At 31.2% G+C, this 26298-nt stretch overlaps 2 protein-coding genes and 1 long non-coding RNA gene across 3 annotated transcripts in view; 2 read left to right on the top strand and 1 right to left on the bottom strand.

Annotated features, from left to right (window-relative positions):
• Positions 1 to 6789: 6789 nt before the first annotated feature.
• Positions 6790 to 8001, bottom strand: LOC140431114 (uncharacterized). The gene has a single exon (XM_072519034.1). The coding sequence runs from the start codon at positions 7999 to 8001 to the stop codon at positions 6790 to 6792; it is 1212 nt and encodes a 403-aa protein (XP_072375135.1).
• Positions 8002 to 16094: 8093 nt separating this feature from the next.
• The window catches only part of LOC140431090 (DNA-binding protein Ets97D-like), a 122437-nt gene continuing 112233 nt past the window's right edge, over positions 16095 to 26298 (top strand). Inside the window, exon 1 of the mRNA XM_072519013.1 lies at positions 16095 to 16197. The gene's annotated coding sequence lies outside the window, so the exon portion shown is untranslated. The remainder of the gene's footprint in view (positions 16198 to 26298) is intronic.
• LOC140431089 (uncharacterized) lies at positions 24731 to 25352 on the top strand. Its single transcript, XR_011949601.1, has 3 exons — positions 24731 to 24904; positions 24960 to 25131; positions 25248 to 25352. It is a non-coding gene; the product is annotated as an uncharacterized lncRNA (long non-coding RNA).

The following is a 26298-nucleotide window of genomic DNA, read 5'->3' as shown; positions in this document are numbered from 1 at the left end:
CAAATAAAGATACTACAGTCCGGGCTAGAGTCTGGTAGAGGTATATTGGTCATTTTTTATTAATTGAGAAACATTGGAACAAATAACTAATAGTTTTATATTATCACGATACCTGCATCAGGTGGTAATCATGTCATTACCAGCTATCGCCCCGCGATATGAAAGACCGGCAATGGAATAAAACAACGTATGCCGCAAATGAGAATCCAGTTCAGCCAGAGTACTGATCCGGTTGGAACTCCACCGGATCTTTGAATATTGACCAAAGACCAAACGTCTTGGAAGTTCCGCTAGAGTACTGATTTGGTGGGAACTTCAACGGGTCTTTGGGTACTGGGAACAACTCTAATGGACTTAGGTTATTGACTGAAGGCCAACCGCTTCTGCTAGGATATTGATCTAGTAGCAGGTCCCGAACTTAGTCTTAAAATATTGATCTGATGTTACAATCTGCCTTCGCTTGCTATGATTCATCAGTAGTTCTTCTACTCGTCCAATATTTAGAATACGTAAATCTGTTGCAATATTATCTTTCCTCCGCATCCTTTACTTTCCCAGTGGCCGCTTTTCTTTCGAACTTTTTTCCTTCGTTAACCTGACGACACGTCTTGTCTCTTAACATGGCCGGCCCAGCTCAATATTTTTAAATTTATTATTTGTATTATATCTGGCTAGTTATTATATAATTCTTCCAATTCCCGGTAAGTATATATACATTTCATTATTAATGTTTTGAGCAAACCAGCATCGATTTCCTTATTATATTCTGTTGTTTATCTCTTGTGTAATGTTATTGTCAGAGGTGATCGTAGTTCCCAAATATTTAAACTGGTGAACACTTTCAAAGCTTTAGTGGTCAGCTAGCACTAGTAAGGATCCTCACAGAACCAGATGGGAGTGTGCGACATGTAAGGTTGGATTGTGCCTTTCCGAAAAAAAAGAACTGTTTTTCATTGTATCATAAAAAGTAACCTACGTTTTACATTATTATTTAGTTATTATTTTAGTAACCTATCTTTCATATTATTATTATTTAGTTATCAGATTTTCTTTTATTTGAGAAAAATCTCTAGTTTCCTAATAGGCGAGCGGTTTACCCCTATAAGCAGAGCATCAACCGACTAAAATTCTTTTTGCATTGCTAATGCACCAAACCTTTTTTATTCGATTCTATATATTTTTCCAAGATGAAATGTATTTTTTTAAAATTTTTTAAATAAAGGATATTGGTCTGGATTTTATAGAATATTTAGTAAACTAATGCTTCTTTAGTTTTAACAGTCGCTTTGGTTGTAGTTTTTGAATAAAGAGATAACTTTTAGAGTTTTCCATGGATCTGTAATTTTGTGATCTCTGATCTCCGTCAGTATGTATAGAAAAGGTATATGAATCATAAGTGTTCACAAAGTCTCGACATATTTAACTAAATTGTTTCACATTTACATCAATATCTACTTTTTATTTCTCTTTAGCGTCTAAAATACTTTTAGGCGAGCGGTTTACCCCTCAAAAGACGCTTAGAAACAGAATATACCGACTAAAATTCTTTTTGCATTTCTAATGCACCAAACATTTTTTATTCGATTCTATATATTTTTCCAAGATGAAATGTATTTTTTTTAAATTTTTACAAGTGTGCCGGCAATTGTTATTAACAAATAACTTATACAAAAAAGCAATTTCACTGACTTGCTTCGGAATCAATTTTTTTAGGTGTATCTCATCAAAATAAACACTTTTTCTCTCTAGTAGTTATAAGTAGATGGGGGTAAGGATCAGGACTTCCGGTCCTGATCCTCACCCCCATCTACATATACAGGATAAGAACTTCCGGATCCTCATCCCCATCTACATATACAGGATAAGAACTTCCGGTCTTGATCCTCACCCCCATTTACATGGGGGTGAGGATTACAGGAACGATCATCGATAAAAACGGTAAGATCGGAAGTCTAAGAATCCGTTAGATAAGAGAAACCGTTAGATAAGTTGTCAGATAAGAAAAACGTTAGATAAGGGGGAAGTCCACAAATAAATCGGTAGCATAAGATTAGATAAGAAAAAATATAATATAATAAATATCCGTTGGTATGATCGGAAGTCTAAAAATAAAGAATCCGTTAGATAAGAAAAACGTTAGATAAGAAGAAAGTCAAAAAATAAATAAATCGGTAGTATAAGATAAGATATAAAAAACAGCTAATTAAGATTGGAAAACTTATCAATAACAAGAAATGATAGGTTATCTTATCACTGTAAACATTATTATAAATAAGGGAATATTACAGCAGTATTTATTTGTATTCAATACTTTCTCAAGATGAAGTGTGATCAGTGTCAACGAGATTTTGCTAACAAAAGCAATTTAGTTAGACATAAAAGAAAAAGTTGTAGAGGAGTAGAAAATACGTCCAAGAAAAGAAAAATAAATGTGCCCGTTCTAGATAATCTTGGAGATGGTGTTGAAAGACTACAACAGGCTTTCCAGTGCCGTATTGCCACGTATAGGTTTCGTGTTAAAGGAGAGTGTATAGATCCTTCCCAGTTTATGTGTGACGTAAAGCAAAAAGTAAACCGTGTGTTGAGTGATTATATTAGAAATCATCACAGCGTCAAGGTTAGTTTGGAACTCTTTGGACTTTATATTATACCTGCTAAAGAAATATCAGAAATAAAGTCATTTAATACAAAAAATAAAATAGTAACAAAGTCCTCCGATCTCCACCAAATTTACGATGATTTTCAAGACGAAATAATGACCAAAGCTTCTGAGTTTGAAGAGTCGAAATCTGGTTGGAGTCTGAAGCAAGTTATGTTTTTGAATTTATACATTAACAGGTACAGTCCTTTGACAGCGTCATCGTATATAAGATTACCTTTTCCAATTGAAAAGAAAGGAGGTACGCTGAATATACAAAATCATGATAGTGCCTGCTTCGCTTGGAGCATCAACGCGGCAATATTACCTGCAGAAGGCGACCCTACTAAACCAGAATCATATCTTCATTATAATACACTGCTTATTTTTGATGGAATTGGGTTTCCTGTCCAACTAGGAGATATACATAAATTCGAACAGTTAAACAATATATCTGTCAACGTGTTTGGGCACGAAACATACTTCAAAGATGGAAAAATGGTCACTGAAGTAGTTGGTCCATTTTACCATACAGCCAGCCGTCAAGCTACTCATGTGAATCTTCTACTAACAACAGATGATAATGGAAACAGCCACTACTGCTTAATTACAAATTTATCCAGACTTGTGCGAAGCCAGAAGACTAAACGTCAAAACCAAACTTTTATTTGTGACGGATGCCTACAATTTTTCTATACCCAGCAACATTTAACCAAACACCAAGAATTTGACTGCAACCATCTACGAACAGAGGTGCCGTGTACTGATTTAAAAATTAATAAATATGGTGAGTACAGACCTGAAAACATACTTAAATTTACTAATTTTGAACGACAACTACCGGTACCGTTTGTCATATATGCTGATTTTGAAAGTTTATTGAAACCTTTTGCTTACACTGAACCTAACAACAAAGAATCTTTTACTATAAAAACATATGAGCACGAGCCTTTTTCATTTGCTTTTTATGTAAAATGTAACTTCAATGATACATTTTCTAAATATTATTCTTATCGGGGTCCTAATTGTGCGGAAGTTTTTACTGCCATGATTGATGGTATAGTACAAAAATTGTATCATAAGCACTTTAAACATGTTAAACCTATGAGTCCATTAACAAAAGAACAAATTAATGAATTCGATACAGCTACTTTGTGTCACATTTGCGGTAAATTGTTTGAACAGGGAGATGAAAAAGTGCGAGATCATGATCATTTAATTTCGGAAAACAATTTTCGAGGTGCCGCTCACTCGGTATGTAACTTAAATTATAAAATTCAAAATTATCTTCCTATTGTCCTGCATAATTTGTCTAATTACGATTGTCATCTGTTTATCAAAAAACTGTGTATGAACGAAGAGCGTATTGATGTAATTGCACAAAACAAAGAGAAATATATTTCATTTTCTAAATATTTATTAGTGGAAAAGTCTAATGACTCTAAAGCTCCAAATGTTTATATGAAACTGAGGTTTGTAGACTCTTTCCGCTTCTTAGCAAGTTCTCTAGATAAATTATCTGAAACATTAAAATCAGATCAGTGTAATGAAGTAAGGAAACATTTTCCTAATGAAGAAGAATTTAGATTGATTAGACAGAAAGGTGTTTTCCCCTATACATATGTAGATAGTTTTGAAAAATTGAACTAAACTTGGTTACCAAATAAGGAATGATTTTACGATAATTTAAAAGGAGAACCCGTTTCTGACGAAGACTATAAACGAGCTTCTGAAGTGTGGACAATTTTTAAATGTACTACTCTTGGTTCTTATTCTGATGTGTACTTAAAATCAGATGTTCTGTTATTGGCAGATATCTTTGAAAATTTTAGAAAAGTTTGTCTGAAACAATACAATTTGGATCCTGCGCATTACTTAACAGCGCCTTCTCTAAGTTGGGATGCTATGCTAAGATATACAAAAATAGAGCTTGAACTTTTGGTAGATATCGATATGAATCATTTTTTCAAGAAAGGGATTCGCGGCGGAGTGAGTCAATGTTCAAAAAGGAAAGTTGTTGCTAATAACTCATTTGTATCAAATTATGATCCTTTACAACCAAATGCTTATATTATGTACTTAGATGCAACCAACTTATATGGAGCTGCGATGAGTAACTATCTTCCTACAGGTGGATTCAGATGGCTAGAAAACTGTGATAATTTTGATTGTTTTGCAATAGCAGATGATTCGTTCAAAGGATATGTGTTGGAAGTCGATTTAGATTATCCAACCAACTTACATAATATTCATAACGATCTGCCGTTTTGCCCTGAACCGATAAAGACTTCAAATAATCAATACACAAAACTTGTGCCAAATCTGTACGATAAAAAAAAGTACATCATTCACTACCGTAATTTAAAGCAATGTCTTAAACACGGTTTACAATTAGTGAAAATACACAGAGTGTTCCTAATCTTCCTGGTTAAAAACTTATATTGATTTAAACACAAATCTTCGTAATTCGTCTAAAAACGAGTTTGAAAGGGATCTGTTTAAGCTTTTAGTTAACTCTATCTTCGGAAAGACTATGGAGAATGTAGATAAGAGACAAAATATACGCTTATTAAGTCATTGGGAAAACAGGAAGCAACTTAGGGGTGTAAAGTCATATATCGATAAACCCAATTTCAAAACATGTTCAATTTTTGAAGAAAATTTAGTAGCTGTTCATATGGAACGACTAAGAGTTGTATATGATAAGCCCCTTTACGTAGGCTTTTGCATACTTGATCTATCTAAAACGGTGATATATGATTTCTTTTACGATTACATCAAACCAATGTATAAAAACAATGCTACTTTATGTTATACAGACACAGACTCTCTTATATTAGAAATTAATGCAGATAATGTTTACAATGACATTAAGAACAATATATCATACTTTGATACATCCAATTATCTCACCGATAATATTCACGGTATCCCCAAAACTCCATCAGTCATCGGAAAAATGAAGGATGAATTCAAAGGTGTTCCTGTTGAAAGTTTTATTGGGACAGGCGCAAAAGCTTACTGTGTTAAGTTATCAAATTCTAACTTATTGAAAAAAGCAAAAGGTATTTCAAAAAATGTAATCAAACATCAGCTTCAATTATCAGATTATATTCAAGTTATAGAAGATAAAAAATCAATTCTTAGAAAAATGTATGTTTTCTCGTCTCACTCACACACCATATACACAGAATTAAAAAATAAAATAGCATTATCATCATCGGACGATAAAAGAGTAATTTTACCAGATAATGTTCACACCTTGGCTTTAGGTCATTTTCTCACTAGGAGAAATTTACAGGGAGATTTAGATATATTAATTGAGGAGGCTGTAGGTTTATGTGAAAATAATGTACAGTTAGAGGATTTAGATATGCTAGATGATTTATATGTTGGAAATAACCTAGATTGAAGTCTATATATGAAATAAAAAACTTTATTAAATTAAATAATGTGTTTTATTATTTATTATTTTAAACATATACTTTATGAAGGTATACAAACTAAATATATTACAAAAAATTTAATCAGACATTATAAAATTCTCATACAAAAAAAATACATTTGATAAAGCGCATATACAATTGGTTTTTTCGTGGTAAAAACATGTAGATTCCATGGGTTGAAGATGGGGATACTCATCAAACTTGTACACTGGAGCATTTGAGTACTTTATGTAATTTGCTTTTTCCAAACCTTTTACGTATACCATAGCAGCATTAGTTGTTATTTTTTCTAAAATATTTGGTAGTTGGTGAATAGGTATGAAACCATTAGTCCAATTAATACAGTGATGATTATTCATCAGCCATACAGCCTGTCTATGAAAATCTGGAGGAAGCATTCTTAATGGGAATGGGGGTTTAAACACGAAATGAGTTATATGACTTCCATCATATGCTGCCAATTCTTTTATGATAAATGTGTTATTTTCCATTTTAAAAGCTTGAACATCTATTACCAGCTTCATATTTTTAGGTTAGATAATTGTTGAACAACCCGTTTTTGGTTTTCGTAATACACAATATCAGCTTTTAGTTTAGCTATATTTTGAAGGTACTGCTCTAACCTCCGCAAATATTCATCCAACATTGTTAACTGACAATGTTTTAGTTGGAATCAACTATTAAATAGATCGAGGAGCATGCGCATTACAACTGCCTTACAATTTTAGTTAGAGGATTATAATTAAATTCTTTTTCATGTAAAATTAAACAATAAGCTGATACAGTATCACCAACATTTTTGCTGGTTTCAAATTCAAGTCTTAATGAAACAGAACCACGTTGAAGAATTTCTTTCTGGCGAGAACAATCAATATAAGCAATAGGAGTATTAACTTTGAATTCTTCAGGGTTAAATATAGGTTGATTAGTTTGAATATGATAGTAAGATTCTTGGAAATTTGCAAACATTTCATATAATGTAGCAAAGCGGTTGGTATCAAAATCCAAGTGTAAATCATGATATGGAAATTTTTCAGAGTTTAGGAACACACGTACATTTGTTAAATTACAATGATCAAATTTACTCATATCTTTTAATAATTTTCCTTTGCGTCCGTTTTGAAAAGCTATTGCGATATGTCGTGGACTTTCTAATTTTGTTGATGTTTTGACAGGCCATGTATGTCTTGTTGCATTGTTTAATGTAGGATATTCAATTAATTCCCAGCTTCTGAATTTAATAGGTAGATCTACATTACTACGAATTATCTTATTGAGCCGTAGTTGTTCGCTAATATTAGGTAGAATATGTGGTACATTCCAATAAAGCTTATTTAGTTGAATTTTTGGTTTTTCTGATTCATCTGTTGCGATGACTGCATCTAGATCATCTTTTTCGCGTATTAGAATTAATTCTTGCCTCATATTAACGACGACTTTACGAAAATCTTCAAATAGGCCAGACCATATTTTTAAGGGTATACATACATTAAAATTACCATGTGCATCTATAAGAAGGTTGCCATCTTTAGGAAACCATCCACTATTTTGAAGCAATTTAGATTCGTTTTCGTTATAAGATAAATAATTTTTTAATGTAGAAACTAACCCAATATTCCTCACAACGTCAATTATTACGCCATTTAACTCATATCTTAGTTCTCTAAACAAAAACGAGATACCATTATTAATTAGCTTAAATTTTGTAGGTAATCTGTTTTGATCTGTAGATATTTTTCCTTCTATGTAAATATAGCTATTACAAGGTAATGTTAGCGCATCCAAATCCTGAATAGAATTTCTTATTTCATCGTTATAATTTAAATTGGCAGTAGAAAATGGCTGGTATTGTTGAAATCTATAATCTTCAATAGTTGTGTCACTAAATGGCTGACCCAAAACATTTAATATATCCATTATACTAAAACTTGAAAACCAAGAGACTTTAAAAATGCGCGATTTTCTGATGTTATCGAGTTGGAGGTTGGCTTTGTACTAATTTCTTTAGTATATATCTTATTTTTATATTGTTTATAGGGATGTTCAATGCGATAAAATTGCCATACCATTTTATTCAATTTTTCTAAGATGGAATCTAACAGTAATTGTTTCGTTGCCAAAATTTACCAAGTTTCCAGCTTGATCGAGTATTTTCACAGTAATGTTGTTTATGGTTTTAACGCTGACGGGGTAATACAGTATTGTCAGAGGTTGTTCGACTATTTTATACCCGTTGGGAACTTGTGGAAAGAATTGGTGTATAATGTGCACAGGTTTTCCATTTAAGAATGATCCAATTGCAATGTTGCAATCGAGGCAAATTGTGTTAACTTTTAAAATGTTTACTTTGTTTATAGAAGTATGAGATATATTTGGTTCAAGTATAATTTGCGGAAACCCTAGAAGTTGCCCGATAGAATTATCAACATTAAAATTAATCCTATCACTGCTATTAATGATTACTTTTTCAGTTTGTGTATTTGCTGTTATATTAACAGTGGTACCAGCTGATAGCATTTCCTTCTCTATGAGTTTAATTATGTCATTTATTTCGTAAGCCCCTGTTGGAATTCTCAATGTGAATCGATCATTACTACGATGTGAATCGATCATTGCGGCAGAGAATCACGCATAAAAACACCACGAAAGTGGAGGATCTTTAATATTTTAGCATATTTTTCAAGATTTTTGTTTGTCAGTGCACGCTTAAGTAGCTTTATCGGGAGCGTTTTGAAGATTTTTTTTCCCCTTTCTGGTCTTTATTCCGTATCCTTTGTACGGTCTCAAGTAAAACCCCATTCCTTTTTTCGTTGCTTCTTCCATTGCTAAGTTATGTCTTTGTTGTTCTGCTAATTCTTCACGATCAGCTTTAGCTTTATTGACTGCGCTCGCAATGGAGGCGGCACCTCCCCCGACAGCTCCTAAAGCCCCTAGTAAGGGCAATAACAAAGGTAAAAAGCCACCTTTTTTTGGTGGCTTAATAACACGCTTCTTTTTTCCCACCTTTTTTGGTTTAAGACCCATTCCAAGCTTGCGTTTACCTTTCATTGCAGTAGTTACAAACCAAGCAGCAACTTTTTCACCTAGTTTAGCGTCTTTTGCTCTAACTCGTTCCCACGCTTTATTCTCCAATAATTTGTCTGCTTCGTGTCGGTCACGTAAATCTTTATTTTGAGAATATGCAATATCGTGTTTTTTACAAGCAGCGTCTAACGAATTTATTCCTTCGTCTCCTCGCCTCAGCCTTTCTTGTAGACGCGTTCCTGGCCCGTAGAATCTATATCCTGGTATATGTGCTTCAAACGGAAGTTTGTTGATTAGACTATCGATCAAACCTTTTCCACGACGTGTTCGCACTTGCTTACACCTCACCATTCTGGTACTTATATTTCAAACACACCCTATTTATACTTTCAGTTGTTGTCAAACTTGAATACAATGAAGATCAAAGAACATAGCCTACGCCTTCCTATTACAAACCATGATATTAACTCAAGAGAAGTCATGGGGAAACATGGTCTTTTGTTTGGTGGAGATTCTAAAAGGGGTTTAATTATTGGACCAAGCGGATGTGGTAAAACTAATGCAATGTTATCACTAATAGATCATCCTAACGGGTTAAGGTTTGAAAATTTGTACATATACTCCAAGAGTTTACATCAGCCGAAATATATTTACTTACGAAATTTAATCAGTCCTTTGAAAGAAATAGGTTATGAGGAATATACGAATGCTGAAGATATTATTAGTCCGGAACATATAAAGGATAATTCAATCATAATTTTTGATAATGTAGCTTCATGTGATCAAAAAATTATTCAGCAGTATTTTTGTTTTGGTCGGCACAAATCTACAGATTGTTTTTATCTCTCACAAACTTATTCTGCAATTCCTAAACAACTTATTGGAGATAATGCGAATTTGTTGATAATATTCAAGCAAGACATGACAAACTTAAAACATATATATGACGACCATGCTAATATTGATATGTCGTTTCAAGAATTTAGAGATATGTGTTCTCAGTGTTGGAAAAATAACTTTGATTTTATGACTATTGACAAAGATTGTACATCGTCATCGGGCCGGTATCGAAAAGGGTTTGACAAGTATATAAGCTTATAAGCGCCTAACATGATCTTAGTCACCATGGATCCTCACTTGACAAAACAACTCATTAAAGGTAGACAAGCATTGAAGAAAAAATATAAAATTTTAAAACGGGGTATTACCAGTTCCCAAATACAGTTGGAAAAAAATTATGCTCATATTACTAAACCCATCAAAGAATTGGTTACCGCATTAGAAGCAAAACAACCTTCTGGTGTTAAACGAGAAATTGTTACTCTTAAATCTGAAACATTAACCTCTCGTACATCATTGACTCCTATTAAATCTGACAACATGCCTTCTTTTGTAACTGAAAACCTAAGTCCCATCAAAAGAAATCCATCGACTTTCACAAAATTAACATTTATGACACCAAATGTAATGGATAGCACCCGTATGGAACCTACTAATTTTACAACAAATGAGACAACATTTGCATCTAGGAATACGTCACCTGACAATACACTGGAAGGCGATGATGAATATATGGAAGATCAGATTTCTCAGTTTTATCAAACACTTCCTCAACATATTTTGGAAGACTACTTTGAGCACTTTACAACTCCCCTACCCAGAGAGTATATTGAGGGAATGATGCGCGATACCGATAAAAAGTTCGATCATATCCTAGGCGTTTTTCACAACCCTGATGAAGAAAAATATTATGTAGGAGATTCAGAAATCAATTTCCAAAATGCTAATTTGAGAATAAAGGGTGTGGATTACAATGGTACTGATGGACTTTATCAACTATTATTTTTAAAAAATCCGGTCAGATATACCAAGACTGATATTGCTAATTACGTTGATATAATAAAACGAACAAATGCATACCGCAGAGATAATAGAGAAAATTTGCCAGTTCGTAAATTCTCAGCTGATATAAAAGATAAGTGGACTCATATAGTTAAACCCAACTTAATTGAACGCCTACGCCCGAGAACTGGTTCGGTACCTGATTCAGTTTTAAGAAAAGTAATCACGAGAGGAATGTCTTCCAAACGAGGTGGAAATATGACTATGATGGATTATACAACAAAAGCAGTTGACTACAAATACTTCGATAATTACAATGAACTGGTTAAGAGATTAGAGTTGCTTGTGGCATCTCAACAAGCGGGTAACACAGGGAACAATAATGAAATTGTATCAATTATAGAGGAATTGAGAGAGGGTGGAATTATTGCATAAATAGAGCTCATTTTTTATTTACCCACAGTACAAATATGCCGCTTAACAAGTTCAATCAACACTATCTTACTGTTTCTTGTAATACGGAAGAAAATGTTTCATCTCCTTTAGATATTCCATTCTACATTTGTCAGCCATCAGATTATCGTAGTGTATGTATAATCACTATTCGCGGAAAAAAAGATATTAAAGTTAACAAAGATTTCTTTGTATTGGAACATAAAAGTGTTGGTTATACTATTCCAGTGACTGGAACAGTGAAAAACATTGTATGTTATCCAGATATGCTAAAAGTAAAATACCAGAATGCATCCAACATGATATATGAGTTGGTTGACGGCAACGGTATTACTAAAAATGATATCATTGCATTCCCTCTTGTACAATACAAAGCATCAGATGAAATTTATGTTCAATTTACAGTACATTGCCCCTTAGTAAAAAATGAATAAAATACCAATAAAATTCTGTACGTATTTAACGTTTTTATTAAATTTAACATACAATTAATAATACTTATTCTTCTCATTTTTTGGTTACTGGTCCATCGCAATTACTGGTTGACTCCTTATCGGAATAATAACCAGAATCTTCATCATCGGTATCATATAGCACAGACGGAAGGTATTTTTTAAATCTTTTAGATAGAAACCAAGATCTAATTTGTGTAACAAAGTCACAAACCCATAAAGATCAATTTGTTTTTCTAGAAATAAATCACAAAGCTCACATCCTTTTGTATATCTTTTGGACTCCTGCTTACAATATTCATCAGGAAAAAAACCTCTTCCATAAACTAGTTCGTGTTCAGTGTCCCATTGTAGTTTTCTAAATGTTTCTTGTATACTTCTTACACCAGTCTCGAGATCTGTTACCGGTAGATCTTCAGAATACATTGCCCACATTTTTTAGTACACACTAAAACTTTGACACATAGACTGTTTATTTCTTTCCATTTATAGTATTTCTCCCCACCATTTCATGAAAAATAATCTTTTATTCTATTCATTTCCTATATTTAGGACTTCCTCATTATCTACTGATTTATTTTTGGACTTCCATATTTCTTATCTGATAGATTTTTCACCTTATCAACGTTTTTTCTTATCTACCGGTTTTTTCTTATCTACAGATTTATTTTTAGATTCACTCTCTTATCTAACGATATTTGTATCCAACGATATTAATCTATATTTAATTAATTAAAGCGATTGCATAAAAAAAGGTACCTTGTCTCGTTTTGGTTCATTACCAGATATGCCTTTAAACAAGTTCAATCAACATTATCTTGCAAATTGCTCTTCAGATGAGATTATTTCGTCTCCTTTACGACAATTGCAATCAGTGTTCTATATTTGTGATTCTTTTGATTACCATGTAAAGTCTCTAATTCGTATACGAGGAGAAAAAAAGTTAGCCTTAATAAAAAATGTTATGTTCTTGATAATGGGCGGAACAGCATTTAAGTGCCCTCTTAAGGCTAAAATTGAAAGTGTTGCTCATTACGCAGCCGATGGAGATGTAGAGATCAATAGTAAAACATATAAATTTCATGAATTGGCAGGTATTACCCTAGAAAAAGACGATATAATAGTATTTAAGCTGGGTAAACCGAATAGTATCTGTATTGAACTTCTGTTGCAATGTCCTTTAGTAAAAAATGTCTAAGGCTCAGGTGTTCGAGAACTGCATGCGCCATCTAGAATTAATTTCCGACGACGACATGTTATAGTTAAAGGCTTACATGATCTTATACAAGCAGATCTAGCTATTATGAATTCATTCGCTAAAGAAAACAAAGTATACGGATATATATATATTTTAGTTGTTATTAATGCATTCAGTAAATATGTTTGGGCTGTACCCGTTAAAACAAAAACGGGAAAAGACGTTGCAGCTGCTATGGCGAATATATTACACCAAATGAAAGTGTCTCCGAAAAACTTACAAACAGACAATGGAACTGAGTTTTTACAACAAAGATTTTAAAAAACTTATGCACAAATATAATATAAACCACTACAGTACTTTTTCTAACCTTAAAGCTAGTATTGCTGAACGAGTCATTCGAACCCTCAAGTCATTTCTTTGGAAACATTTTAGTATGCAGGGCTCATACAAATGGGTAGGATGCATTACCTCAAATTGTAAAAAAATATAACAACACACACCATTCTACTACTAACGCTGTACCCAGTAAAGTAAATGAGCAAAATGCCAAACTCATATCAGCGTTCCACCACTTAAAAACTTTATATCCGAAAAAGCCAAAATTTAAAAAAGGAGACCATGTTCGTATTAGCAAATATCGCCAAGCTTTCAAAAAAGGTTATACTCCAAATTGGAGTACTGAAATATTCAAAGTCAAGAAAGTTAAGCTAACCAATCCAACTACTTACATTTTAGAAAATGAAAATAAAGAAGAAATTCAAGGTGGCTTTTACTCTGAAGAATTACAAAGGGTGAAGTATCCTGATGTTTTCCTTGTTGAAAAAGTTCTAAGAAGACAAGGAAAATCAGGTTCTGGTCAAATGGTTAGGAATGAACCAGGAATCATGGATAAATAAAAATGCTTTAATTTAAAACTGTATATATATATATTTTTTAATAAAATACAATTTAATTATAAGTTTGTTTTATTATAAACCTTAACTCTATAATCTGTATCTAAAATAGGATTAATAACTTTAGCAGTTTCTTGAATACGGTGACGAAATCGTATCCTGTTAATCATTTCAACGTTGAATTCTCTTTCTGGCTTGTGAATTAGGTAGATTCTGTTTAAATCTTCCCTAAATGTTACCTTCTTCATTCTTGAGTAGATTGGGATACTTGTATATTAGTTCCAACGCTAAACTATAGGTAATAGGATTAACAAACTTTATAGGTTCCATAATACTAAGCGCTGCAGTAATTACATCTTCTACATTTTTAACTCCAAGTTGAATTATTTTGAAGGTACCAAAAAAATGCTGCTCCTTCAGTGATTGTAGATTATGGTTTATTATTGGAAGTAATCTCCACACCTCTGAAATGGAATTGGCACCTAACCATACAGTAGCATGACCAGTCAATATTTTCAAGGCCTTAATGTCTTGAAACTTTTCAAAACTAATCCAGAAACTCTTGACATCTACCACATCTTGATTTTTCAGCACCATGAAGAAAATTGTTAATTAAATCTTGATAAGATAAAAACTCGTTCCATTCTGTTTCACTAAATACGATATAATGTCCTTTATTATCCGAGATTTTGACACATGGATCGAAATATAACTCATTTGCTAAGCACACTGATATAAACTTTGTGTTTGAATAATTTAAAGTAAACTTTTTTTCACCTAGGTATACATTTTGCTCTACACAGGACGACATAGTGACTGTTAATGACTTGTATAGCGGCTTAGATGTTTTTTATACAGTTTTAAAGTGGTGGGGAAGTAAAATATTTATGTTTGCGATTTTCTTACTGATTTTACTTATTATTTCTGTTTATTGATAAGTTTTCCACGGTTTTTCAGATCTTAGACTTTCGCTCTTATCTCGGCTTCTTTTTTTATCTAACGGCTTTTCTTAAACTCCGCGCTTATCTAACGCAATTCCTTATCTTAGACTTCCGCCTTGTCTAACGGTTTTTCCTTATCTTAGATTTCCATTCTTATCTAACGGATTTCTATTTTTAAACCTCTTATCTAACAGACTTCCTCATTATCTAACGATTTTTTATATAACAGATCTTGTTTATCTAACGACTTTTCCATTTACCGAGATTTCTATTAATATGAGACCGACTTCTCCATCTTTCAAGACAATTGATATCTGCTTGTTATTTAAAGTGGTTAATTTCAGAAAGTTGTAACAAGTATCATGAATTCTTATCGATGTGTAACACCTGAGCTAGTGGGAGAATATCTTCTTACACCTAGTCTTCAAGAATTAGCTGCGAATTGTATATACTGGGCAGTAAGAGATACCTTAAATAATATTCCTGGTTATCATTACCAATCTCGTTTTGTGCTTCCTGAAAAAATTTCTCAATTATTAAATATCCATTGTCTGAGAGAACTTAAGAAACAGGTAGTCAAAAACGGTGGAGGTGAAATATTCATTGCCTCAGAGAACTTAATAAGCAGGTACTCAAAAGGGTGCCGGTGAAAACTAGACATTCTTTGCAATGTTTGATCCAATAAAAACAGATACCTCTGACAGCTTGAACTGTAAAGTATCTCACAATGAACTAGTTAATATATCCTTATGGAGATCTGATTTTAATAAAGTTCTTTGCTTAACACAGTATTGTTATAAAGTGTGTGAAAAAAACTTTGTGTTGTTTGCTTTTTCAGTACACTTTTAGAATCTACAATTGAAGCCTTCCATCTAATGGAACATTTCAGTGGAACAGTGTATACTTTAATTCATATCGCTTTTAATTGCAGTGTATGTCGGAAAATTTGTTTCAGTTGACTTTAGTAAGATATTGTATTATTTGTACCAATAAACATTCCTAAATAAAACTATATATATATATATATATATATATATATATATATATATATATATATATATATATTTTGTTTGTATATTTTTAAACAATCTCAGATTATTTTTGACTGGTCTATAAGTTGGTCTATAAGCAAATATTATAGCGATTATCTGTTATCAAGGTTTAATTTCCGGATTAGAGATAACAACCTCAGTTGAAATTATACATTTGAAGTGATACGTTGTTAAAATTTTTTATTTTTCTATATAAGTTGTGTGTGAATAAAAGTTAAAAAAAGGATATTTTTGAATAAGAAGCCTCCATGTAAGGTAACATTATTGTTTTTCTTGACATATTTCGTATAAGTAAATAGTGACTTACAACAAAATGGTATATAAATCATTATTCATGGAACTATCATTCATTTTTCTCTATAGGGAGATCGACTTTTCTAATTATTGTCTTACAAGCTTTAGGTCATGTTTAAGTTAATGTCATGTGTTATATCAACGCAAATATATTAAATTCGTTGTAGATTACCCAAGTTACCTGAACATATACTCTCATTTTGTTTGTAATAAATAATATATAAAATACAATAATATACAATACATAAATACAATATACAATACATAATGTTTTTATGTCTGTTAGTGAAATAAATAAACAAAAATAATAAAGATTTATTTATTTAATTTAAATATTACAATTATAAATATATTTTGTAATTTTATTGATTGATACAATTTTTTTATTTATAGAATCTAATGTAGTTTGAAGCTGTGTTTTCTTTTTTCATTCTATTTATAGTTGCTAGGAGTTCTGTCTCTTTTTCTGCACATTGTTTCAGCTTCCTTTCTATACGTAGCTTTTTTTTCTGTTTCGTCATAAGAAAATTTTTGTTTACATTAATAAATTTTCCCACTATCTTCTTCATTTGACATTGTTCCTCATTTTCTAAACGAACCTCTTCATCGTAGTTAAAAGTTTCATCCATGGAGTTATCATCATGAGACACATCTTGAGCATCTTCATCAAAGACAAATTCATCATGACCAGGAAGATCGTCAATTGTTTCCTCGGCCATTGAGTTTCCTGTGATGCCTTCTGGGTTTTGATGAAACTCACCTTTAACTTCTGCTTGCAGTAGATTGCGTTCTAATTCTTCATCGCTGGAAATTTCATCTTCTTCCATAGGGTTCGCAGGGGTGGATGATCCTGGTACAACCTCTTGCAAATGATCTATATCCAATTGGCTTAACTGTTGCAGGATCGTCTAGAAACACCAACGAAGTTGAACTTTGATTATCCTCGTCTTCGTTGATAGTATTGGGCAACTTTACTACATGATCAACATCGACACATTTCTTATAATAACTTAATATTTTAATACCTTTACTTCCACCCCTTTTGGGGATAACTTTGGTACTTGTAACGGTTTTCATTATGATTAACACTGACTACACTGGCTACTATGACTATAATAAGAAATATGACTTTAATAAGAAGTCAAGTAAAACTTTTGTATTTATACTTAAGGTATACCACTCCAATATATTTAATCTGTATATATTCCAGAAGTTCTCAACTTTTTTATGTAATTTTTTGTATTCAGAACAGAGTAACTGCTTAGAATATTGCATATTGAATATTGAAAATTTTAAAGATGATTTATTTTTGTAAATGATTTCAGAAATTTGTTATAAACAGAGTTAAATAGATAATTTACATTTTTTCATAGAGCCGTTTACATTTAGTTGACTTCAACTTTTGGAAACCTCTGATTCACCTATGACTTTTTGCAGTGATTTTTTAATTATATAAGATTTGAAATCCCACGTACTTTTTCTAAAAATATATATTTGTATTACTTATCTTAAGGAAAAAAGGCATAATCTTGAGGATGTTTTCGTCTGAAAAGCTTCCGAAAAAATATGCGTTTGTAAAAGTTATCTTAAGGTGACTTTAATTATATAACATATAAAGCCTACATATTTTTTTAAAAATACATGTCTGTAGGTTGGTCTCAAGGAAAAAATGCAGATATTGTCTAGATTATTTTTAAAAAATATCAATACTAATACTGCAATCACGGTCCCTAACTTATATGTAATTTTTTTGTCGGTTTGGGATCTAATTTTAAATTTGAAGGTAAATTCAATTATTTTAAAGTTTATCTTATTTTTTACAAGTAAAAAGAATTTGGCTACACAACTGAGAAAACTAATTTATTTTACCTATGATACAGTACTACTCAGGCTTATAATATAAAACATTGCAAAATACACACTTTGAAGTCATGAAACAACCACATATATCACTCCATTCATGTTTAAAATAATATTTCTTGCAAGGCACAAATTCTTTTAACATTTCACGTTCTTCTGGTGAATACTTACACCACACGGCACTAGTCATATTTTTCATTAATAGAAAAATAATATTTTCTAATTTCGTATTTTGTGCTGTCGTTGAAGGCATTATCCCTTCAGTGTTTTTTCTTATGATCGGAAGTTCATTTAGTACTTTTATTGGTTTGATTCGTCTTGAGTTGGTAGTTTTTCTAAATCTCTCCTTATCTAGAAAAACTACTTTCCATTTGGAGTAAGACTGCCACATTTTGTGTTATTGAAAGTATTGAAAGTTCTTATTAAATGTTCTTACCTTATCTTAAGGATCGGAACTGGAAGTCTTAATACTGTATAAGTGGGGGAGGGTGAGGATCAAGACCGGAAGTCTTAATCCTGTATATGTAGATTGGGGTGAGGATCAGGAAGTTCTTATCCTGTATATGTAGATGAGGTGAGGATCACGACCGGAAGTCTTAATTTTGTATATGTAGATGGGGGTGAGGATCAGGAAGTTCTTATCCTGTATATGTAGATGGGGGTGAGGATCAGGACCGGAAGTCCTGATCCTTACCCTCATCTACTTATAACTACTCTCTCTTGATAATTTTCGAAAAATGCTTCCTTTTCGAGTTATTTGCATTTTTTTGTTGAAAAAATGCCTTAATTAGTGATTTTTGGATTTTTTTTCTAAAAAACTAGTAAATTAATTGCAATTTTACAATAGCTTTATAATCTTTTAAACCGTCGAGTACAAGTTAGAATATTTTGATAAGGATAAATGGTTTCTATCTCGCTAAAAACGTGGACCCAAATATTTCGAATATGCCTTTCGAGAGTATTCCGCTAAGCGTGTACAGCGGTTGAGGTGCTGTAGGCGCTCGAATCTTTTCAACTTTTTAATAATGTAATATATATATATATTAATATATATATATATAATATATATATATATATATATATATATATATATATATATATATATATATATATATATATATATATGAAAAATATCTGATAATTGATTAAATGAAATTTTAATTTTATTTATACTACGTAGGTAAGTAAATACTAGGTTACAATTACTAAATATTTTACATTTCACTACAAATTTCTTAGATAATTCTAAATTAGCGCCAACGATATAGACTTGTTTTAACTTGTTATTGGGCGCGAATTAAGATATAATATTGCATTAAAAAATGCATCTAATGAAAAATTACCATTGTTCTGAAGCTATTTTCTTGTGGCATTGTAAATTAATTACTATTTAAATGGGAATAAGCCACAATTAAAGGTTAAAATACGTTTATTGACGTTTCAATTTCCACTTCGGAAATCGTTCTCAAAATACAAACATTAGTAAATTAAACAAATTTTGTTTTTTTTTAAACAAAATTTGTTTAAAAAAAAAATTTGTTTAAAAATTACATTATTATAGCATTGTAAAAAAATAATTTTAATTTTTTTAGTTATAATATGTCTATATAAAAATAATTAGAAATATCTTTTTTTTTTAATAAATTGTACGTAATATTTGTATTAAATTAATTTTTTAAATTTAAACAAATATTTCTACGCGCCGCACGCCTGTATCGCTGCAACCGCTGTACACACTTAGCGGTAGACTGCTCCAAAGGCATATTCGAAATATTTGTGTCCACGTTTTTAGCAAGATAGAAAAAAATTATCCTTGTCAAAATATTCTAACTTGTACTCGACGGTTTAAAGATTATAAAGCTATTTGTAGAATTGCAATTCATTTAGTAGTTTTTTAGAAAAAAAATCCCAAAAATCACTAATTAAGGCATTTTTTAAACAAAAAAATGCAAATAACTCGAAAAGGAAGCATTTTTCGAAAAATTATCTAGAGAGAAAAAGTGTTTATTTTGATGAGATACACCTAAAAAAATTGATTCCGAAGCAAGTCGGTGAAATTGCTTTTTTGTATAAGTTATTTGTTAATAACAATTGCCGGCCCACTTGTAAAAATTTTAAAAAAATACATTTCATCTTGGAAAAATATATAGAATCGAATAAAAAATGTTTGGTGCATTAGAAATGCAAAAAGAATTTTAGTCGGTATATTCTGTTTCTAAGCGTCTTTTGAGGGGTAAACCGCTCGCCTAAAAGTATTTTAGACGCTGAAGAGAAATAAAAAGTAGATATTGATGTAAATGTGAAACAATTTAGTTAAATATGTCGAGACTTTGTGAACACTTATGATTCATATACCTTTTCTATACATACTGACGGAGATCAGAGATCTCAAAATTACAGATCCATGGAAAACTCTAAAAGTTATCTCTTTATTCAAAAACTACAACCAAAGCGACTGTTAAAACTAAAGAAGCATTAGTTTACTAAATATTCTATAAAATCCAGACCAATATCCTTTATAATAGGTCAAAGGTTTTAACCGAATACATTCAATTGAAGAAAATCAAAATCAACTGACTTACAGAAACGCGTAGAGAATTTAACCTTGTAACCCATATAGCTTTAATTGACTTCAAAAAAGCTTAGAACCGAAACGATGTCTAAATCGAAATTAACTAAGTAGTAAGACAATGTTAAATCTTTAAGAGCAGCATGCCAAATTATTTGAAAAAAAAGACGTTTACGCTCGCAACTTCGCCTAACTCTTAGAGACAGGGTTAGAAACTAAGAAATAAGAAAACACGTCACAGATGTCAGACCTCATAACTTGGCTAAAGTGGAACTGGGCGGGTCATGTAGCTAAAATGAATGACAGGCAGTGGACCCAAAAAATTACAGTGTGTAAACCACGAGCAGATAGAAGAAGCAAAGGGAAACCACCTGCACGATGGACAGACTATGTCAAAATAATCGCTAGGATTTGGATGCAGGAAGCTTAAGACCGACAAAACTGAACGCAGAAGGCTGGATGATGAAGATAATATTTGCAGCTATTTCAGCACCCTCTTGCAATATTATATATATATATATATATATATATATATATATATATATATATATATATATATATATATATATATATATATATATATTTATTGAAATGAATAGAATATAGGAGAAAGAAAAATAGTGTTTAAAAGGTTAATTTACAAGTTATATACTAGATAATATTAGATATTAAAAGTATTTGGTTATTTTAATATGTTATATACTAGAGAATTTTATAAAAATTATTTATGTGAGGGCATTTTTAAGAAATTAGCATATAAAAAGTATTTTTTTTTTATAATTATAATGTTGTAAATATATTTAAGTGAGCCATGTGATTAGGCAACCAGATATACATACTCTCCAAGTGACATTTTAAATAATAATTAGGAATATAAAGTGGGGTTATAATAATATGTTAGTTTAAAATGTTTAATTTATATATAGTTACTGATTTAAGTGTATATTCTGATCTGAAAAGCCTAAATGTCAACAAAATTATCAATAGAAAATTAAAGAATTCTCCAGAATACAGAATTTGACCTTTGTTCACGGAAGAACTTTCTCGAATAATGGTTATGTCTGTGGATGGAACATATATTTTTCGAGAACATTCATATAGGTAGGGAATAAAAAAAATCGAACAGGATTTCTTACCAGATGGTTCTGGAAGATTGAAAAGGTATAAATACTCGGTGATTTGGATTCAAGATGGCCAGTTTTAGTATGAAAGTTAGTTAGAGTCAGTCAATCAGTAAATTCAAGATAGTCAGAAGGTCCAATTGTTCAATATAGTGAGTTAAATGAAGATTAAGAAACAGTATAAAGAAAATATTATTGAAGATTAAGAATTATGTTATGTATAAATGGTGATTGGATAATGCAAGAAGTATTAATTGAAAATTAAATTTATATAATATATTTGGTGATTGGATATTGGTATACTGAAAAGAAGAATAAATATAAATATATAATATATTTGGTGATTGAATATTGGTATATTGAAAAGAAGAATCAATATAAATGCTGTTTGCTGGTTTGCTTGGTGGTTTATAAATGCTGGTGAAGAAAAATATCTTAAATTGGTGGAAGCTGATAATTGGAAAAAGTAATTTCACAAAAACAACGATAACCGAAGCTGAGAAGAAGACATTGAGTGGTGATTATAATCTATATAGTGGAAAACAGTTCATTTAGGCATTCAGTGACAGAAAGGTACAAAATTTTGTTAATATAATTTAGTTAGTGTCATAACAATTTCAATTTTGAAGATAGTTTGTTTAAATTTTACATTGTCTATAGATTTTAATTAGTTTCATAAGAATTTCAATTTAAAGATAGTTTATTTTAAATTTACATTGGCTAGGTTAGATATATATGTGTGTTTCATAATAGATATAATAAAGATAATTTAAAAAAGTACTTACAAACTAATTCTTTGAGAACCGCGATAAAAACCCTATATATATATATATATATATATATATATATATATATATATATATATTAGTAAAAAACACTCATTGCTCATCATTCACAAACAATACATCATAACAATATATATATAAATATATAAATATATATTATAACCTCAAATTTAGGTTTATTAAGTTTCGGTTGTCCCAGATGTCAACCGTTATAGCTCCGATTCACTCAAGTGGAGACGGGAGTGAGTATATCTCAAATCTGGGATGTTAAAAATGTAAAATTTAATTGTCAGGCGCCAGTCAGATTTATCTGAGCTATAAAGTTTCTTTCCCTAACCTAAATCTGACAAAAGTAGAAAATAAAGAGACAACCTTAACTTACATTCGTTTATTCTTAAAAATACCACACTTGGTTTCAATATGAAAAGTAAGTGTCAAAAACCTATGTTTACACGTCGGATAAAATCAAGTTACAAATTACAACCTTAATCCCCTTTACTATTCGAAACAACTTTTGTACTATTTCCACCCCAGACTATTTAAAATTTTAAGCAATGTTATTAATTATTTAATCACATAAAAATAGTAGAAAATGAAAGTATACCTATGTATAACAATCTGCCATTTTAGCAGATGAATAAAACTTTACTTCAGGAAAATACCTCAAGTTATAGGCATTGGATCCAAGGCGAACAACAGATGGGTAAATTAAGTTACAACACTACAGCATAGCTGCTTTAAGTTTAAAAGTAGGCCCAAATATTGTACATAGGCATTTACAAAATGTTTAATCAACTTTAAAGTGAAAAATTATTACTTATTTAATAGATTTAAATGAAAATTGCACCAAGAATTTTATTAATCAATATTTCAAAGCCGAAAAAGTTAAATGTAAGTTAAAAAGTAAGTTAAATAAAACTAAAAACTTATCAAGTCTCCTCCGCTTCCTTCTACCATCCTAACACTGGATGTGTAACTCCAATGGAAAAGATACATGGAAAAGTGCTTCCATAAACTTCACCAAAGTCATTTTTGAATTAAGCAAAAACAAACTGCTACAGACTTCTACATACGAACCCAAGCTGTACAGTCTCAAATCCATACCAAACCAGGAATTGGTGGTCTGGATTGTAAAATAAAACCCCAAATACTAAAGATCCAGACCCAGAAATCTACAGATACTGAAAACTGCCCTCAATTTGAGAGCGTTTCCAAAATTAATCGACCTTTCAATAATCTTCCAACAAGCTAATCAGCCTGCATACTTCCTCTAAAATGCTGTGACTACAGGGTTAAAACTCCCTTAACAGGTTGAAAAGCATGATACATCACAAATACCAAATTTCCATCAAAATCTTGCGAAACTCCAAAAAAACAACTATCAGAGGCTTCTTAAATAATAATAGACGAACTTCTTAATCTCCACAATCTGTGATGGTTTCAAATTACCATATATTAAATTAGAATTCGTCACTCACACCTGTTAATCATGCAGACATTTTAACGTCCAAATCAGAAGTGAGGAGTCCAAACGACAGACCCCGGAAACTGTCAAATCCTTGGGACACAATAGAACTACAAAACACATCGACCATTAAAGTGATAGCCCCGAACGGCCGGATGACGTCATAAATCAAATCACCAAATAGACTTTGAGTACAGTGTCTTTCACATGCTCTAACAATTCCTCATGCTAATCGGAGCGACAGAATTAAGTTGTCATTCGTACTCATAAAATGAATAGAGAGCAAAACATAACATCCTTGATGTCACCAACCACGGCATTAGAAACACTAGTTATGGTAGAAAAATCTCCGGATACAACTTCCCAACAATTCCAAATAGTTCTCGGAGCGACAAATCTACTTGTCTTTCGGACTCCATGAGTCACAGAATTCCCACAGATATATCACGGAACATCTACTTAACCATGAAACACGTAAGTTCCAACCTACCCCATAGTGACATCACAGAACACACCGCTCGTGAAACGACACAGCGGACGTCTCCTGAACTACAGTCTAATACCCCAATACCTGAGATATACGAAAAATCAAAACAGAAGAAAGAAGAACTGATAACCAAACATATTTTATTATTTATTATGAATGATGAAACGACTTTAATTAATTACAAAAGTGATAGAAAATAGTGTTTAATCGTAATTCTACTGATGAGAATGGGTAAACTCGACATTCTCAGTCCTGTGTAATACCTTACAAGAAAAGTTCTATTGCAAACCACCAGATGTTAACAATCAAAATAAAAGATTACTACTTAGCAAAACAAGATAAATGAATGTTAAATACATTTCTACTAAACACTCTAAACAGGTATGAATCAAACAACTACATACAATCTGTTCTAATTACTATTAATATGTTTTAGAGAATATTATCTCAAGGAATCAAACTTCCTAATAAATTATAGCATTTATCAAGCTGAAATATTTTAGAGGATTTCTCTAAGAGGTTTTATGCTTTCCATATAAACTTCCTAACAAGTTATAGTACCGGTCAGACTGAAGCGGGCTGTTTTAGGACTATCGAGAGACACACAGGTATGTACACACAATAGCCCCACGGTTACTTAAAACTAGAGTAAAAACCACATAGAGAACCCCAATTATACCCAAAATAAGAAACAAAAATAGCTAATACTAAACAACCTTTTTAGCAAAGTTTTCAACAAGTGGACGCCAAAACAACAACTTACCTAGCAACCTTTTAGTGATTTGAATGTTTTTGTCAAGATCTTATGACTTAGTGGGATACAGACAGCACTATTTATCCGGACTGATAGTGGCAGAATAATCACAAAAACTGTGGTCTGACAGTAATCTATCAACAAATTTGTCATGATGGTGAACAAAAATAGATGGATACAGCACAGTACCCTTAACCGAATGAGGTAGCAAAGTAGACAAAACCTTTGGGCTGACAGTCCGTCTAACAACAACTTTGTCATGATGGTCGATAGAAATATAGTTACATCCAGTACCCTTAACCGAATGAGGTAGCAAAGTGGACAAAACCTTTGGGCTGACAGTTAAAGTAAAAATGAAACAAAATTCTCAGAAAGCTATTTCACTACCTATAAGGAACTATACAATATCTACACTTAGAAATTTCATATACTTTATTATGTAACAATGTTAAATAAATCACATAACAGGTGCAAATTTACTTAATATATATATATCCAAATTATACTAACAATCCTAGGGTCAAAATAAATCTGTTACAATATATATATATATATATATATATATATATATATATATATATATATATATATATATATATATATATATTGTATATATATATATATATATATATATATTTATATATATATATATATATATATATATATATATATATATATATATATATATATATATATTATTGTGATATTTAAAGTCTTGGTGCGCCAAGCAATAATTAGCTAATTAATTTTTTTGATTAATTAAAATTATTTAAATGATATGATTATGACTCTATCACAATTTTTAATTCTTTTATCTCAGGGTTAAATTCGTGCTTCAATATCTATGCTATTACATGTGAAAGGTAAGGTCCAGAGAATACCGGAATAATAAAAAACACATATGATCTAACACTATATATTGAAATAAAAATAATGAAATAATTCACACTCAAAAGTTTTCAATAAACAAATCTCATATAAGGATTCTCAAAATTTTGTTCTCCGTACGTGAACAATCAAA

This window comes from Diabrotica undecimpunctata, unplaced genomic scaffold (assembly GCF_040954645.1).
Source record: "Diabrotica undecimpunctata isolate CICGRU unplaced genomic scaffold, icDiaUnde3 ctg00000568.1, whole genome shotgun sequence".
Lineage (NCBI taxonomy): Eukaryota > Metazoa > Arthropoda > Insecta > Coleoptera > Chrysomelidae > Diabrotica > Diabrotica undecimpunctata.
This window is presented reverse-complemented; position numbering and strand designations above follow the sequence as displayed.

Coding starts and splice junctions, on each gene's coding strand:
- LOC140431114 (XM_072519034.1), bottom strand. CDS start 8,001: ATGGATATATTAAATGTTTTGGGTCAGCCATTTAGTGACACAACTATT.